The sequence below is a fragment of the Xenopus laevis genome, chromosome 3S, assembly GCF_017654675.1.
Source record: "Xenopus laevis strain J_2021 chromosome 3S, Xenopus_laevis_v10.1, whole genome shotgun sequence".
Taxonomy (NCBI): Eukaryota; Metazoa; Chordata; class Amphibia; order Anura; family Pipidae; genus Xenopus; species Xenopus laevis.
In genome coordinates, this window is record NC_054376.1 from 47039393 (window position 1) to 47058278 (window position 18886).

An 18886-nucleotide genomic window follows, 5' to 3' on the forward strand; every position below is an offset into this window, starting at 1 on the left:
AAGGTGACCCTGCAAATGTCTTATCAGATAACTGCACACTGAACTGTGAATGCTAAGAGAAACTCAACACACAGATTTCAAACATTTCTCTTATTACACCAAACATAATATAAACCAAGAAACAAAAAAGTGCAATAAATAGGATCCAATAAAAATAACCAGAATTGCAGAATATCTGATTTTGTTTTACCTCTCTGGCAGGGATTGGAGTAAATGCTTCTAGTTACTATACATTTTTGGAAGCCAAGTTGAAGGAAGGATTATAAGCATATATCTCCAAGTAGAAGGAACATGACTGCACAATTTTACAGCCAGTGAGAGTCAAACAAGTCAAAAACTGCACTTCCTAGTAGTTCTACATATGTTGTGTGTGTATAAATATATATATATGTAATGTGAAGACATTTTTGTATTAAGGAACAGATTAGTAGGTGGTAATTTAGGTTGAAAATTGGGCAAATTCACTAAAGGGCGAATTTTCACAAGCGACCACTTTGCGCCACTTCGCCAAGCATAAATTCGCTACCACTACACTAATTCACTAAAATGCGAATTTGCCCCTCAGCAGCCAAACGCTGGTGAAGTTTTGCTAGCATTAATTCATCAGAATGAGCATTTCTTGGCAATCTTTCACTAGCGTTCAATTCTGCCTAGCGAAACATTATTAGTACTTTTACTCTAAGGTCAATTTGAATAGGGCGGGTACATATAGGTCATATATGTGTCTTTATTAGAGATGTTGTTTGAATTATTTGAAGTGGCCACTTATTATTACAGATGTCCAAGGAAGCTAAATAAAGACTAAAGAGATGCTCTAATGCCCTAGACATGAGTCCACCCTAAAACAAATGTGGCATGACCCTCGATTTGGTTAAAAAAAATTCTTTCATAGTTAGGACTTTTGAAGGCAATCCTGCTTTAAAAAATGAATAGACGCCAGCGTTTTTTTTTACAACTTTAAGACTTTTCGGCATACAGGATATGATGTCACTGACATAAGATTCAGGAGCTTCATCTTATCAGTTCGCCAGGTCTAAGCTGGTGAAGAAAACTCTGGCGAAAGAGGTAAAAAGTGTTTGTTTATGGTGAACAATCTGAAAACAACTCAACTGATAAAAGTGTTTGGAAGGTGGACAACCCTTTAAGAGCTAATTTCAATAACCCTGAGTAGTGTACCTCAGATTTTCCTAAACGATCCAGGTTAGAGATATCAAAAGTGCTTCCAACGGCAGCAGTGTCAACTCCTCCTGTGCCTCTCTTCTGAAGACGGAGGTTTTCCAGTATCTTTGAAAAACGAGCATCCTAAAAGATAGAAAAGCAGCTCTCAGGCCAATGTGGTAAGTACAACGAAAGAACAAGTCTAACCATGGAAGCCTGAAAATGATTAAATAAAATCGAAAACCACTGATTTCACAGGAATCCCCCTGTTAATTCCCTGCAATGTGTTGTCTTTTGACAATAACTCTTTTGAAAATTCACTGTCAATACAACTATACACTCACCTCAAACTTATAAAATATCTCAGTAATAAAGTGCATAGCGATACTCCACAGGAATTAGTTTTAAAAATTTTAAAAGTTTGCAAAAATATATACCCCTGTTTAACACTATAAGTTACTACTTATTCAAGGGTAAAAAAAATGAAAAATCTATAACCCAAAAAACATTTCTATCTCAAAATAACATATTCATATTCACCCCTTAATAAAGATAATAGAAGCCAATTACAAAACCCATGGGATGTTCACCTTGCTCAGGAGAGGTAGATTAACGTGCACTCCAGCTCTCAGGCCTGTACCCAGGTTGGATGGGCAAGTAAGGATGTAACCCAGTCTCTCATTCCACATAAATTCCCAGCCTTTTTCTTGAATCAGCTTCTCAACCTAAATCAAACCGAAGAATTGCTTAAAAGGAAAACTATACACCCAAAATGAATACTTAAGCAACATATAATTTACATCATATTTAAGGGGTGGTTCACCTTCAAGTTAACTTTTTATATGTTATAGAATGGCCAATTCTAGGCAACTTTTCAATTGATCTTCATTATTTTTTTATAGTTTTTTATTTATTTGCCTTTTTCTTCTGATTCTTTCCAACTTTCAAACAGGGGTCACAGACCCCATCTAAAAAACAAATGCTCTGTAAGGCTATAAATGTATTGTTATTGCTCCTTTTAATTACTCATATTTCTAGCCAGGCCCTCTCCTATTCATAATCCAGTCTCATATTCATATCAATGCATGGTTGCTAGAGTAATTTGGACCCTTGCAACCAGATTATGAAAATTGCAATCTGGAGAGCTGCTGAATAAAACGCTAAATAACTCAAAAACCACAAATAATAAAAAATGAAAACCAATTGTTAAATTGTCTCAGAATATCATCATACTTAAATTTAACTCAAAAGTGAACAACCCCTTTAAGTGGCATTTTAAGTAATCTTACCAAACTGCTGTTTTCATGGGGCAAGTTGCAGTTGTGGCATGTGGAAAGTATCAGTCAATATATATATATAATATATATATATATATTTTTTTTACCTCCTTCAGGCCTCGACAGAAACGCTCAAAGACCCTCTTCATGTTTCCTCCCTTTTCCATAGAGATGATCCTTGTGTGGTCCTCTTCATTTATCCAGATGAGGAAGGTCTTTTCATTGTTGTGCCTGTTACAGTTGAAAATGGAGGAGAGGGATACGGCTGTGAGAAGATAACAGGAAATAAAAGTGCCTTTAATCCCCTTTGCTATCAGCCTAATCCAAGGGGCACATTTAATAATGGTCGAATATCGAAGTCGAAGGATTTAGTGATATTCGTTCGATCGAACGATCGAAGGAACAATCGAATGATCGAACAATTAAATCGACCGATTCGAAGGATTTTAGGATTTGAATCCATCGATCGAACAATTTTCCTTCGATCAGGAATTTGTTAGAAAGCCTATGGGGACCTTCCCCATAGGCTAACATTGATGCTTGGTAGGTTTTAGGTGGCAAAGTAGGTGGTCGAATTTTTTTTAAAGAGACAGTACTTCAACTATCGAATGGTCGAATAGTCGAACGATTTTTAGTTCGAATCGTAGTCGATTCGAAGTCGTAGTCGAAGGTCGAAGTAGCCAATTCAATGGTCGAAGTAGCCAAAAATTCGAAGTATTTTTTATTCTATTCCTTCACTCCAGCTAAGTAAATGTGCCCCCAAGTGTTGTGCATGACTTGACTTTGGAAATCCTTATCAGGTGACACAGATTAAGAGCTGCACATACATGTAAAAAATGTGCACATTTGGCAAGGTGATCAAATGGGCAGATGTTTTTGATAGACCTTTGCAAGAGTGCAAGGCATATTGGCTTTATCCTTACCATATTCCTCTAGCATCAGGCCAGTCCCTAGCCATTCCAGCTGCTGTCAGCAATGGAGACACAGGCTTGTCAAAAAGGAAGTGGTCCTATAAGAAGAAAGAGGTAATCAGAGTTAAGTGATAGAGTTAGGCTAAATATTTGTAACCTTTACTTATACAAGTGGTAATTTAATTCCCAGCTCAATGTTTCCTGTGCATTATTGCTTGTGTTAGACCACTAGAAATATATTCCTGTATTCAACTAGAAAGTGTCTGGATATTACAATAAATCTGTTCAACGCTAGTATTATATTTACACTAATTCATACATGTATCCAGTCATCTAAATATATATTTGCATTTTTATTATAATGGAGGGAAATCTACTAGAAATTTCTACAAGAAATGTAGAATCTTGTTTGACCCGTATTACAGGACAAGAGAGCAGAAGACCAGATGAGTAAATAAGAATAAGCCTCATATAACTGTTGGGCCCAACTGACACGTAATAAAACTCCTGTGATTACAAAAATAAATATGATATCAAAGGCAAGCAGAGAGCATTGCTTCAGAGCTGAGTGGTCTCCCAGCATAAACATTATTTCTGGCCTGAGTCTTCTGCAAAATCAACTCTTTAGTTGAATGCACTTAATATATACTAATTAAACAGATATCATATTATAGTACAGATATGGTAGATAATAGACCTCATATATCAATGCTAATAACCACAGTCCTGACAGGCAATGTACTAGCAGAGAGATCCTATGAATCGGTCTGTAATAATGATTAATTTAACATACAAGCCTGTACGTTTGCATTGAGCCATTCCTGCCATGTATCATAATTTCATGTACCATAAGGATATCATGGGAAGCGAATATTGTCTCACTCTGTTTAGTAGGTTTATAGTATAGCTATACTCATTAATCAGGCACAAGAACAGGAACTACACGGGTATAAGCTTTAACCCTGGAAATGCTGCACTGTTCCACTGTCGCCTAACTGTCTGCCTGCTGATCCACACAAAGTCTGATAGATTGCATTGATATACAGCTTGTTTCTAATTTAAAGGCAGTTTTTATTTTTAAATTACATTGTTTACACTGCAGATAATTTACTCTAAAATATAAAATTTCATTCCTGAACCAGCAAGTTTATTTTTTTAGTTGTAATACTGTAGGCAGCCATCTCAGGTCATTTTTCCTGGTCATGTGCTTTCAGAAAGAGCAAGCACTTTAGGATGGAACTGCTTTCTGGCAGGCTGTTGTTTCTCCTACTCAATGTAACTGAATGTGTTGCAGTGGGACCTGGATTTTACTATTGAGTGCTGTTCTTAGATCTACCAGGCAGCTGTTATCCTGTGTTAGGGAGAGCTGTTATCTGGTTACCTTCCCGTTGTTCTGTTGTTAGGCTACTGGGGAGAAGAAGAGGGGGTGATATCACTGCAACTTTTAGTACAGCAGTAAAGAGTGACTGAAGATTATCAGAGCACAAGTCACATAACTGGGGCAACTGGGAGAACTGACATTATGTCTAGCCCCATGTCAGATTTCAAAATTAAATATAATTTGCTCTTTTGAGAATTCTGCTGGAGCAGCACTATTAACTGATGTGTTTGGAAAAAAACTTTATTTTCCCATGACAGTATCCCTTTAAGCAAACTAACTTTGGTAAGTTCACACTTGGATGTTTGTGCGGAACTAAGCATATAAATAATTATAATTTTTGTTGTTTTAACAAACAGTGGATAATGCCATTAACTTTTGTCTATCTGAATAAGCTGACAATGGAACTAAGTCCCACTGATTATACTATTAGCCCCAAACAACCTGCTTACATCAATAAGCTGCTGCTGTTCCTTATCTGTCATTTGTGTGAGGCTGTAGTATTGTCCAGACAAGTCTCCCTTGAGTCCGCTAAGGGCATCCACTGACACTTTTTCCACTTCCCTTCTCTCTGCTCGGGTGCAAGCTGGGGGCAGGCTCAGACCACGAATGCTTCGTCCAGTACGGACACGAGAAGAAAGCACATAGCGCTCATCAAAGAAGCCGCCTTTTATCTATTGGACAAATGAAGTTATAACTGTAAGCCATGTAGAACATGCAAAACACAGAAATCTGCACAGTATACTTATTTCAGTCTCCTTAATATAGAACACTGCAGTGAGCTTATCTGAGCCAAAAATGTCTCAAAATAGAGGTCAATAACCTTCAGCTGAGTATATCACATAATAATGTCCTGTACCATGGTAAACACCTTCTCTCAAAGATAGGAATATTACGGTATGTGTGCACTACAATGAACAGTGATTATCCCATACTCTGAAAGAGCACTAGGTGCTAATAACAAGCGAAAGCTTGTTATTAGCAGTCTGAAACTGCAAAATTCTCAGAAACCACAAAAATAATAAAAAATGTAAACTGCAAAAGTGCTCAAATGAGCACTCTTAATAAGTTTACATTATTTACTGTCTAATCTCAATACCCCAGTTTGTGTTTATGTTTTGTAAAGCACTGCGTACATTTGTGGTGCTATATGGATAAATAAAGACTGGGGCACCAAGTCTCACAGACCCAGCATTGTATCTAAGTAAAATAAAGCCTGTTCCTACTTTCTAATAGGTAACACCTACAAATCTGAATGGGAGGCACAGTAGGCTGTTCTGTTTCTTGTAAGTGCTGCTCAAAAAGAAATATTTTAGTAGTAATTGCTTTTACAGGGCTATTTAGTGCATCCCATTCAAGAATATAGAACGTAACCTATACTGGGTGACTTCATTATGATCAACATTACAAATAGGGGTGATCAACTCTCTGAATGTGCCCTAACTCGTACTCAAACATGTACTTTCTTGTACGCTATCAGGGGCAAAACACAGGACTTGCATCTTGTTCATATGTATCTCATTTTAACATACAAATCTGTAGACTTTTTGTGCCCAGTAGTTGCACCTACAGTAGAATACAAGGTTGTGTGTATCAATTCAGGCTCATTAAGATCAAGCTGGTTTAAATTTACAACCTCTAGATGGCGGTGGAAAATATCTAAACCAATGAAAGCAACATGGTCACTCTTATTTATAAATGAAGGCAAATATGCAAGGCATTCATGCTGTTAGTTTATAAAAACATTTACAAACTTGCATCCTTTACTTATAAACATGGTACAATTTCTAATCAGTATGTACATCTCAAGTGTTTACCTTGCTTGCATCTAAGTCTGTGGGGTGCTTCATAGTATGTGGGTCATAGCCATTGTGGCGCTCCTTTATAACAGGGTCAAACAGATCTCCGAACACCTGAAACACACGATTATTTCTGAATAAAAAAGGTAAATCAATAGCAGGTTACATCCCAGAGTTGTTTTTACTAGTGCACTAACTGCATTATACTCTGCTACCACAACAGAGAAAGAGACATATCATACTTAAATCTGGCACTGTTCCACTATTTTATCTAGTTATCTATTTTATCTAGTAACACAGTTCTTAGTCCCATATTAATATTTTATAGGCAGTTAGAAAACAATTTGCCATTGTTCAATGATTTCAAGAAAATGATGACCAAAAAAAGGAAACGCCAATGTCGTGTACTAAAAGGACATTTTGACTGTTTTAAAAGCTCAGCTGTGTGATTGGCAATAATAAGAGTCAGAATAATATGGGAAGTTATCATGAAAATGACTTTATAGCATAAGTGTATGTACAGGAACTTTAATTTATCTATTTCTTTCGAGTCAGAGTTCCAGGATATTTTAGTGGCTTTGTTGGTTACAGCACGTGACATTTTGCTGTCGTTTTTTCCCAATGGAAAGAATACTGGCCAAAGCAAAGACAGGATACATTTTTAGTGACTATATTAGGAAACAATCAAGGCCCAAAAGCACCTTCCCTCCTTTATCCCTCCTACACTCTGCCCCATTCCACTGCCATCCCTTTCTCTTTAGTTTATCCTGCTGCTGACATTTAGCAGTTTCCCACCCCTATACATTCTATGGATCTTGTTCCAGACAACTGAACAGCCAATTATCTTCCATATTCTCACTGTGACTGTCTGCTTGTAAACTGAATTGACAGCAAACACTTGCCAGGATAGTAGAGCTGTCTGCTTATACCCCCCCCAAGTCAAACAAAGCTGTCAGTGTATTCAACCAAATGTCACTGGACAGTTACTGCTCACTGGATTCTTGAATCAATGGGAAGGGTTGACACAGCATTGTAGACGCCATTGGGCTCTCACCTCATAGCACTCTTCATCTCCTGCTACCATCCCTACTGTCTTAATGAAGGGGTGCCCTGGGTTATCAACTCCAGTCTGGATGCACTCATCCAGTGTGAATCCTGCAGGTGTGGTCTTGTCGCAGAGTTTGGTGTAGATAGCTGGAGTAAGGCTGCTGGCCATGCAGTTGTTGTGCTTGCGCAGATCAGGATACTCTGCACTGTGTTATAAGAAAAAAATATATATAAACCTACAATGGTTTTATTGGCCTCCAGAAAGCTCCGAATTACTGAAAGGCAGTCTCTCATGTACTCAATTTTAACCAATAATCCAAATTTTTAAAAGTGATTTCTTTTTTTTTCTATAATAATAAAACAAACCTTGTACTTGATCCAAACTAAGATATAATAAAACCTTATCGGATGACAAACCAGCCTATCGGGTTTATTTAATGTTTCTATGATTTTCTAGTAGACTTAAAGTATGATGATCCAAATTATGGAAAGATCCATTATCCAAAAAAGCCCAGGTCCCAAGCACTTTGGATAGCAGCTCCCATACCTGTAGGCATGAGTGGGGATGAAAGGAATTTGCATATATAAACCTACAGTAAAAACATATTCCACCAAAAATTAAGGAAAGGGACCCATTTAAGACCATTAATAACCTTTAGATCTTTTTAAATATATCTGTATATCCTTGATTACTATTACAGCTGCCCAGCATTGAGAAGTTAGGTAGTATCCCTAGATAAGCAAATTCCATAAGTAAAAGGTCATCTTTAATCATAAATATTCACATAGGATTAAGAATATATGTACAAAACAAAGGGATCATGCACTTTGTGCTGTCTCTGTATCAATCTGCCATTTTTAATGCTAGCAGGACACATGCAACTGTGCATCAGCCACTGGTCAGGCTCATAGCCATCTACAGGTAGTTTTTGAGGGACAGGGGCTTGCAAATATAGGCCATAGGCACATTATTCTTTAGGCAGTCTCACTCTCTCATTGGTGAGACAGTTGCAGCTACACAGTACCCCATTCCTCATCAAGGGACTATCGTGTTTGAAGTTATTATTATTTCTATGTGGCTGCCTTGTTCAGCCACTGACCCTCTCTCAAACTAGCCATTGATAATGAGTTCATTAGAGACGTGTCTGGCTGTTAAATGGGTGTCCCTCTGCATGTGGTCTGGTGGCAGCAGCCTTACACTGACAGCTGCTGAAAGCAGAGGTTCTGAGTGTGAGTCTTCTCCTCAGCACAGAACATTCTATTTCTGCACATTCCCATTTATAAATATGTAAGTCACTCATGTGTATAAATATAAATATAAAGAAAGTACTGTGTGTGCATTAGTTTTCCTTTTAATAATTATTAGTAGTCTGTGACTGCTGGGGGGGGGGTGAAAAAAGCCCAGTGTTGCCTAACTGATGTGTTATTTCAATATAATGTACGTGACACCTTTACTTCTTGTATTGGTTATTGGTTGTTTTGTATGTAAATCTGTACACTCAATGGATGCACAAACTTATTGTACAGTGCTGCAGACCAAGCTGGCGATTTATAAGTATACCGTAATAATAATATTAATATGCCGTCATTTTGCTTTGGGGAGATATAATATGTTCTTACATCACTATAAGAAAGCCTAGCATTGCATGTGCTATTCAACTTATTTCAGGATATAGGTTTTGACCAACCTAAAGGGTTTAAAGTGAAACAGGCTGGGCCTGGCTTGGGGATCCAGCATTTAAGTAGCTTGCGGTTATATTAGGAAGAATCCCAATCCTTTCCTGTTAATCACCTTATCTTCCTGTACTGTATAAATAATCTCCATCCTCTCTCATGATGTGAACTTTAAATGCACAAAGCACACAGTACAGGACAATAGGTCACACAGTACTCTGTATAAATTAGGTTTGCAGGAGTTTTAAGTCTTGTACATTTCAGTGTTTTACTATAGAATGCAAGTTTTGTCATGGTCCAACTGGCATAGTATTAGGGTTGTAGTCCTGCCAATCCTTTTACTACACTCATCACTGGATCTGAAATTGGGCCTATAGCATCTTTTAAAATCACCTATATCACATAGCCAATTATATTTCATATATATATGCCACATTTACGTACATATATAGTGAATAAAGTACCTCCTCTTGTAAAATATAAGGATATTATAAGTTACCGAGGAGTTTCATGACCATATAAAAACACGAGGCCGAAGGCCGAGTGTTTTTATACAGGTCATGGAACTCCGAGGTAACTTCTAATATCCTCATATTTTACAACTGGGGGTACTTTATTAATTATAATACACAAATTTTAGTGAGTCATGTGACAGAAATTACATCACTACTCACCGTTTATAACTGATGACATCACTACTCACCGTTTATAAGGATATAATTTACAAGATATTCATGGCTTTTGTGTATTATAGGCATATATAAATTATTTTGGAGCTCCCACTAATCCTTTCTGATATCAGACCAGCTTGGATACACTGGCATCTCTGAAGGAAACTTTTCCTTCTATTCTTAGAAATGTATAATACATTGGCAAAGACAAAGTAATATAAATGATACTATATGCCCCCTAAGATGATGTATAAGTAGCTTTAAATTATATAAAATACATGTTTTCACCATTTGATGTTGGCCCTTTAATGTTGATGGGTCAGTGCAACTGCCAGGGAACAGCGCCAGGGCCGGGTTTATATAGCGGGCGTCCCTAGGCCTGCTGTCATTTGTAGCCCCCCGCTGCCTCCCTTTTATTTGTTCAAAGTTTCATCAGGACTAGAGCAATGGGGATTGCCGCACAGGAAATTTAAAAAAAACTATCGTATCTCCTGCGTCTCCCCAGTGTTTCTGAACCAATATGGGTGTGACTGGGCAGCATGCCGCCCCTCTAAAATCCTGCCGCCCTAGGCCCCGGCCTTTTTGGCCGTTCCACAAATCCAGGCCTGGACAGCACAGGGGGCATCTAAAGGTTGCCATACATAAGCAGATTCAATTTGGGTCATTTAGACTGATTCAGCACTTATCTGCCAGTATTTGGGGCCTTCTGACAGGCCTCCCTGATTGATATCTGGCCAAAAATAGGCCAGCTATTGATTGGACAGGTTTGATATTCCCTGCAATCAAGGGGTCGTATCGGCTAGTTGATGTGGTCCTCGTCCCACCTGCACCCATTCCCAACATTGGCCCTAGGCCTAGTGTCGGACTGGGGGGTCCAGGGCCCACCAGGACTACTGTCAAGGGCCCCCCCTCCAACCCCACTGCCCCCCTACTGTGACGCGCCATGGGCGCATGGTGTGCCTGCATGGAGGCGCCCCTCGGCACTCCTGCGAGACGGCGAATGTGTGAATGTCGCCATGCGCATGCACAGATGGCGCGTCGCCTAAAATAACTTTTTTTTGTAGAATGCAATCGGGAGAGGGGTCTGACCTGACGAGGGCCCATTAAGGGTCGGGGCCCACTGGGTTTTTTCCCAGTGTCCCGCCGGGCAAGTCCGACCCTGCCTAGGTCCGAACGATCGGATAAGATCAATATTGCCCTGCCTTTGATGGGCTTTTCGGGAGAATGATCCGGTTGTTTGGCGACCTCTCCAAATGAGCAGATCTTATAGTGTATGGCCACCTTATGAAAGGGCCATGGTATAAAAGTGCACTAGTACCACTGGATATCCTTTGTTACACTGAATAATGATATCTCATTCACGCACAATCACACATTATCATATGCCATAATGCAGCTGATGTTGTCTCCATGGAGACCCACTTAGAAGCATAATTAGCATAAATGACCTAAAAGAGGAAACAATTTATTGAAATGCATCAAATATAATGGAATGAAATGTATAAACTTAGTAAGTCTTAGTAAGGAATGGTGTTTCTGATGCCAGAGTTTCAGGGTGGAATAAGCTCACAATGGAATGGAATTTTAATGCACAGCACAGCATTTTAACATTCATTGTGGACTTTGTGTTAATATGGGGAGCCATATTGTTAGCACACCAAAATGAAGGTTGGATTGTTGGGAGAAATGTTTTAGGATAAATATATATATATATATATATATATATATACTGTATATATATATATATATATATATATATATATATATATATATATATATATATATATATATATATATATATATATATATATATATATATATATATATAGGAATATCTTGCTTGTGTCAGTAAACAACTTCCCACTGTAATATCCGCTCACTTTCAGAAGGCAGTAGATTTACAGCAAATAGTGTACAGGGCAAGAGTAAACAGAAAATTAGTATACAAATCTGATGATTTTGTTGCATTTGTTTCTAGGTTACACAAAGGTCAGCCAGAACAAATTCAGAACTCATCAACAAAAGGTTCTAACTATAGAAACAGCAACAGAGGATAGAGTGTCCTTGCAACTGCCTGTATGGCAGCACATCGATTTACTGCAAATGCAATATAATTTTATTTATTACTGTTTATAACACAACCATACATTGTCCTAGAATGCACTTGGGGCATAATATATAGATATATATTAATATTATTCTAAGGTCTGTCTATAAGTTCTATCTATCTATTATCTATCTATCTATCTGTCTGTCTGTCTGTCTGTCTAGGCCTATTATACTGTATACATATTCTCAGGTCTTGTTTTTCATTTTGGAATCTATCTATCTATCTATCTATCTATCTATCTATCTATCTATCTATCATCTATCTTCCTGTCTACAGTTACATCCCTAAAGCTATCTGCCTGTCTGTATCATTTATCTACTTACCTATCTTCAGTACTGTATATCACTCTATCCATATCAATCTATCACACACATATATGTATGTATATAATAATTATATATATATATCTATATCAGCATTATATAAATGTACAGATCGTCCCCCTCTCCCCTAGGAGAATGATTGATTGGATCCTTTCCAGTCAAACAGGAAAATAGAAAGCAGCAACCCCCAACCGAATATGACTGCATTGGAGCCCATGGATATATGACATTAGCAATGGAGATATATGCACAGACAAAGAGCATCCGGGTAGGGTCATATGGCTAGAATGTTCTGTGGATTTTATAGTTTGTTTAGCTATAGGCTGGGCAAGCTTCAGTAATTGATACAGCAAAGTGATATTATTATATTCATAGGTAACTGGATTTAGCCATAGATTGGAAGAGCACATTTTCTAAGCAATGCGGGTCTCTATATATGTTGCTAGCACAAACCAACCAAATGAATTCTCTATGTAGGCACTAATATAGATTATTCTGGAATGGCTAATGTTAACCCTTTCCTCGCCAGGTTTTATACTGCTATTGTTATGCAGCTCAGATAGTGCTAAGGAATGAGAAGCAGAAATCGACACGTACTGAATGTATCTCTGCATTACTCATTCATAATAGAGAACCATGCACTCTATGAATCAGCCTGAGGCCAATGTCAGCGGCATCTGGGACTAATTCTTGTTTATTATGGTAAATGACTGAAAGATGAGGCAGGGGAGGAAACGACTGACATGACATTTGGAGAAGGACACAGCTAAGGAGAACATTACATTTACACTCATCATCTTGGTATTGTGCAATGCCAGCATGATCACTAATGACAAGCAATGTGTAAATCGGAACAGAGTATCCTGGTGTGTTTTAGACATAATCTGTCCCAAATGTCTTTGGAAAGACCCATGATTAACCGTTTTTCAAACCTGACCAAATGAATCAAAGCTTTTACTTTTTTTTCGAAAAGGAAGCAGTTGTAAAAATAAAATGCTCAGAGTTATAAATTAACAACAGTAGCAGGTTTGCCAATCCAAGAGTTCTGCCATAGTAACGGTGGGGTGCATTTTTTGAAACTCCAAATATGTATTTGTATAGGGAAAGCTCAAGCAGGACAGATCCTGGGGTAATAAACTGATGTGCTGCAAATTACTGATTGGAAACATAATGCAGAAGTTCTACAGATGAGGAGCAATGAAGATCTGGATGCTACAGCATCAGTTGCCTATGGAAATCTGGTTGCATCCCATCTTGCTGCAGATTCTATCACATGCTCACATATCATTGCAGCTCCTCTTGAATGCATTATATCAGAGAGTAATGGCATGTGCAAGAGAGAGAGAGAGTATCCAGGATAATAGTGAATCACTAACTGTGCAATCAGCTCCAGTGCCATCATACTAATACCATAAACTGCCAGCAGTATTTGTTCCCCTTACCTTGCTGGGTACATCCTTCTCTTATGGCTGGTGTCGGCACTGATTGCATCTCTGGTCATTAGGTATCCAGTTGCGACAGAACCAGCTCCAACCATTGCCAGGAGTCCAGCTGATTTCCTTGAGGACAGGATTCTGGAGAAAGTACTAGCCATTTTGGGGATCCTGAAGCTCTAGGGGAGAAAAAGAGTATGAGAGGAGCAGAGACACCAAGGGAAAGGCAGAGAGAGAATGAGAAGGGGCTGTAGCTATGTGTGTGAGAGAGACAGAAGGAGCAGTGCTGGGGGGGGGGAGGACGTGATGTGAATAGAAAGCACTGCACTCAACAGAAGAGATTACAACACTGACTGCAGCCAGCCCACTGGGTATCTAGCTTATTTCACCTCAGCACTAGGACAGGCAAAGGCATCTGCTACAAAACTTGGATGCAGAACTATAAATGCTGCTATGGCACTAGTGAGTGCATCCAAGTAAGTGGACAGTGAAGAAGAATTCATGGATGCACAGTTTAGAGGGGTATGTTCTTTACATACATAAGCACACGGGCAATATTCAATCTCACTGGCTGGCATTAAATAAAAAATCTTTTAACTCATCTCTAGATACTTAACCACCCACTTACTAGCCTCCTCTACTGACCTGCTCCTCAACTCTTCTCCTCACATGCTCGCATTTAAGACTTCGCAAGGGCTGCACCCCTTCACTGGATCTCTCTCCCTTGTTCAAGCTGACTTTCTCACAACCTTTCTGCTTTCAAAAGATCTCGTAAAACACACTTTAGAGAAGTCTACCCTCATTCTGTTTAGCTACCAAATGCAATACCATAGGCTTGCTTATTTCTTGCCCACTCCCACACCTTGTGTCTCAACTCCTTCCCCCTTTAGATTGTAAGCACTTTTGCACAGGGCCTTTGCCTTTTGTTTTAGTTACTAGTCGCTATATATGTCATTCTGTATGTTCTAAGTTGGGAAATCTGTGTGTTCTTTGTATAAATACATTTTGCAGTACTGCAAAATATGTTGGCGATATAAAAATACATGGTAGCAATAATAATAATAATAACTAAAGCTCATTGAAGAATTAGGCTAAAATGCTACACGTTATCTTCCAAGCTTCTTTTTTATCGCCTCCACAGCCCTTTAGGGAAAGGGATATTTAGTCGCCTGGCGTCTTATCGCCTCTTCTTTGGTACACGTGGCGCGTCGTTTTGCCGCACGAGGAAACTTCGGGCGACTTTAGAATACGAATTAATGCGTGTGCCATGTCGCAGTCGATTTGTCATTATAGCCGTCGGAAGACAGGGGGAAGCCGTTCGGGGAGATTAGTCGCCCCAAAGAAGAGGCGATTAGTCGCCAGGTGACTAAATCTCCCAGAATCACCAGGTGTGCCCTTAGCCTTAGCAGTTCAGATCTCTGAAGGGAACAACGAACCTCCAAAAATGCCCTGATTAGCTCCCCATCTCCTTTTAGCTGACTCACAGCACACGCTCTGGGCTTCTGTTGATTACCTAAGCTTAGGTACTAGCTCACAATACACAGAATATAAACCCAAAATAAAAACTGACAATACAAAGCTGAATAGTAATTCATTCACATAATGAATTAACATGCAGCCTTGCAGACTGCAATCAGATATAACTCTACTCAGTCAATGATCATATTGGTGCATGCATAAAATCACTGGCCAAATTGATGTATGACTCTACTACCTAAACTCTTTATTTAAATGACTACAAGGATTCTGGGATTTGTAGAGGAACAACAGCTGGAAGTACATCAAATTTGAATATGTTCATGGCTTATATAGCTAGTGCAATAGGGCTTAGTCTGGGATTTGGACTAATTCCATCAGTTTTTGTAGGATTTGAATTCCGGGCTGAATATGAACTCTGAAAATCATGTGGCTTTAAAATCAGAATGAAGTTGGTAAAATTTTATTTTGGAATCTTTAGTCATAATTATGCAATGAAATGAGAGATCCATGCTGCAGTAGAACATAAAACAGGAATGCTCTCAGTCTTTTCTTATTGATTCATGACTAGTAGGGGATGGAGTTCAGAGCAGGGTCCTGGAACTATAAAAGGAAGCATAAAGGAACAGCAGGGACAATGATGCAGGGGTAAAGCCTGCTTAACAAACTGGAGATTAGCCTATGTAGCGTAACATAAGGGAAGAATAACTGAGTGAGTAAACACGACCACAGCTCCAAGATTATGTAAAATATATAACATCAGCTAATATAATAATGCCTGTGTCTTGACATTGGAAGGTACTTTTGCTATGGGAAAAAACGGATTGTGTATATTTTGATGAATCTGTGCTAATTCATTCTGCTAAAGAAAATTGTTGAGGCATTAACTGCACTACAACACAGGTTGAGGAACCCTGCCAATCCATACTACATATATATATATATATATATTTTACACTATCTGTTTTAATCATGAACTGCAAATACTGAAGTTGGGGTTTGATTGATGTGCAATGGGTGAAAAAATTGTGATAGAGTGCGAACGAACGCTAGTGGCGTTCTTTTTCGCTAGTGAATTGATGCCTGTGCCAGTGAATTGGCGATGTCGCTGCGGATGGTAAAGCTGGCGAAAAGCCTTTAGTAAATCTACCCCTAAGGGTCAAGTATAGCTGCTAACACCACTAAGCGCCAATGGTAAAACTACTATTTACATATTATTCCTGTCTCTCGTGATATATCATATTATTGTCTCTAAGGGCTACCTTTAATCATGAATAGTATCTACCGTTCCTAATCCACCTTTGTGTGTGATATAATTTATAACTAACTATTCTCAAATTTGTCAATAATCATCACAGTGTAAGGAAATGTAAGGCTTATCTGTTGCTTATCAGCAAATGATTTCATTTTCTGTTCTGTTCCACCTGTTTAAAGAAGCTTATTCAATGTACCTTAATTAATTAATCTTTGCGGTATCATGAATCATAAAATTGTTTCTAAAATCTTAATGTCTCAGTTGTTCCCTAACCTTTAGTTTGTAAACTCTCATATGTAGGCCCCACTAATCCTGTTGTACTCTGTAAAGTCAAAGCACTGTCTGCGCTATATAAATAAATGATGATGATTTTCTGTTCAAAGGCTCTAGTTTCCTTACACAGACTTTTTTATTTCTATCATAAACTGATACTCAGGGGCCGATTCACTAAATTCGAGTGAAGGATTCGAAGAAAAAAAACTTGAAATTTCGAAGCATTTTTTGGGCTACTTCGACCATCGAATGGGCTACTTCGACCTTCGACTACGACTACGAATCGAAGGATTCGAAGTAAAAATCGTTCGACTATTCGACCATTCGATAGTCGAAGTACTGTCTCTTTAAAAAAAACTTCGACCCCCTACTTCGGCAGATAAAAGCTACCGAAGTCAATGTTAGCCTATGGGGAAGGTCCCCATAGGCTTGCCTAAGTTTTTTTGATCGAAGGATATTCCTTCGATCGTTGGATTGAAACAATTCGAAGGATTTAATCGTTCGATCAAGGAATAATCCTTCGATCGTACGATCGCAGCATTTGTGCTAAATCCTTCGACTTCGATATTCGAAGTCGAAGGATTTTAGTTCCTAGTCGAATATCGAGGGTTAATTAACCCTCGATATTCGACTCTTGATGAATCGGCCCCTCAGTGTCCTAGGACATTTGGGAAATAGTACAGGAAAAAAACATGGCTATCCATGTTTTCCAATGTACAAAATAGGGGTGTGGAAGCACTCTAAAGGCTAAGTAATAGTATATTTAAGTATAATGGAAGTGTTAGTTTTAATGCACATTCCCTGGGCCCCTGTCTCAAAAGTAAGTTTACAAAACAGGGGTTTTTAGTTACAAAGTTATGATCATAAAGTTTAAAAGCCACCATACCACGTCAAGGTAAACCCCACATGGTGGTCCCTAACTTGTTTGCCTTTTCGGCCAAATGGTATGGTGGCTTTTCAACTTTATGATCATAACTTTGTAACTAAAAAACCCCTGTTTTGTAAACTTACTTTTGAGACAGGGGCCCAGGGAATGTGCATTAAAACTAGCACTTCCTTTATACTTAAATATACTATTACTTAGCCTTTAGAGTGCTTCCACACCCCTATTTTTATCCATGTTTTCCCACAATACTAAGACTAAGGCCAGGTGATTGCAGATTCTCTGAAAGCGCTGCCCTGCTGCTCCACTTCTTTTCTTCAGGCAGGGCAAAATGTTGCATTTAATCCATAAATTTAATACAATTAAAACATTAGTGGTAATCTGTTTATGCCACAGAAAAAATTGTCGGACGCAGCAGAACAGTACAATGGGATGCTGGCAGGAACAGGGCTGCACCCCTTTGAATTCCATAATTTCCAGACAATCACAGTGACAGGACTAATTAAAAGGCTAAATGAATTGCATCCATTCTTGTTTGCCCCCATTGTTCCCCTGTCCTCAAGAAAGTATTTAATTTGGCCAGTTTAACAAATATTGTCTGGGATTAGCCAAAGTCTTCTGTTTTCTGTAGCTAATGTAATTCTCTTTGTTTGGTTAACCAGTGTGACTATCTGGTTTATTACCCATTACAGTCTCTAGTAGATAAGTGCAATATGTCTGGCACCACTGAATGCAGTCAGCTCTCTTGTTAACTAATAAAGTGATATTCCAGACAGCCAATTAAGAAATATTTTCTTGCAATTGTAAGGACAACAATTGTATGTGTCCACATACATTAAATGCAAAAACATAAATCCATCTGCAAGATGGAATATTGAGTTTTCAAGGTCCAGCTCAGTGACCAACCCCCTAGATTGTCAAATATACATTTACCTGTGGATACAGTAATGATTAACTAATGCATGCAATGATAATTAAAATTCCCTTTTAATGTACATAATATCCTTCTGTACATTTGATTTAAATACAGTATATGTTCATGTGATATTTTAGTCCTTTCATCTGTGTTTTCGAATGTATGAATGTGTATGGAAACTGCCATTGAACCTACTCTATTAAGGAGGTAAAAATAATTAGTCTTAATTATAATGTAGTTTTAAAGGTATTTGTTTTACTATTCTTTATGTCTACAAGTCAGTGATCCAAGAAACCAAATGA

At 38.4% G+C, this 18886-nt stretch overlaps 1 protein-coding gene across 3 annotated transcripts in view; it reads right to left on the reverse strand.

Moving 5' to 3' along the window:
* ckmt1b.S (creatine kinase, mitochondrial 1B S homeolog) overlaps nt 1-18886 on the reverse strand; it is a 47743-nt gene that overhangs the window by 487 nt on the left and 28370 nt on the right. For 2 of the 3 annotated variants that reach the window (XM_041587503.1, XM_018254071.2), the window contains exons 2-9: nt 13791-13960; nt 7578-7776; nt 6542-6637; nt 5177-5398; nt 3359-3444; nt 2543-2666; nt 1749-1883; nt 1177-1302 (exon numbers count right to left, since the gene is read on the reverse strand). In XM_041587503.1, coding sequence (XP_041443437.1) covers nt 1177-1302; nt 1749-1883; nt 2543-2666; nt 3359-3444; nt 5177-5398; nt 6542-6637; nt 7578-7776; nt 13791-13960 — 1158 coding nt within the window. 3 annotated transcript variants of the gene reach the window in all.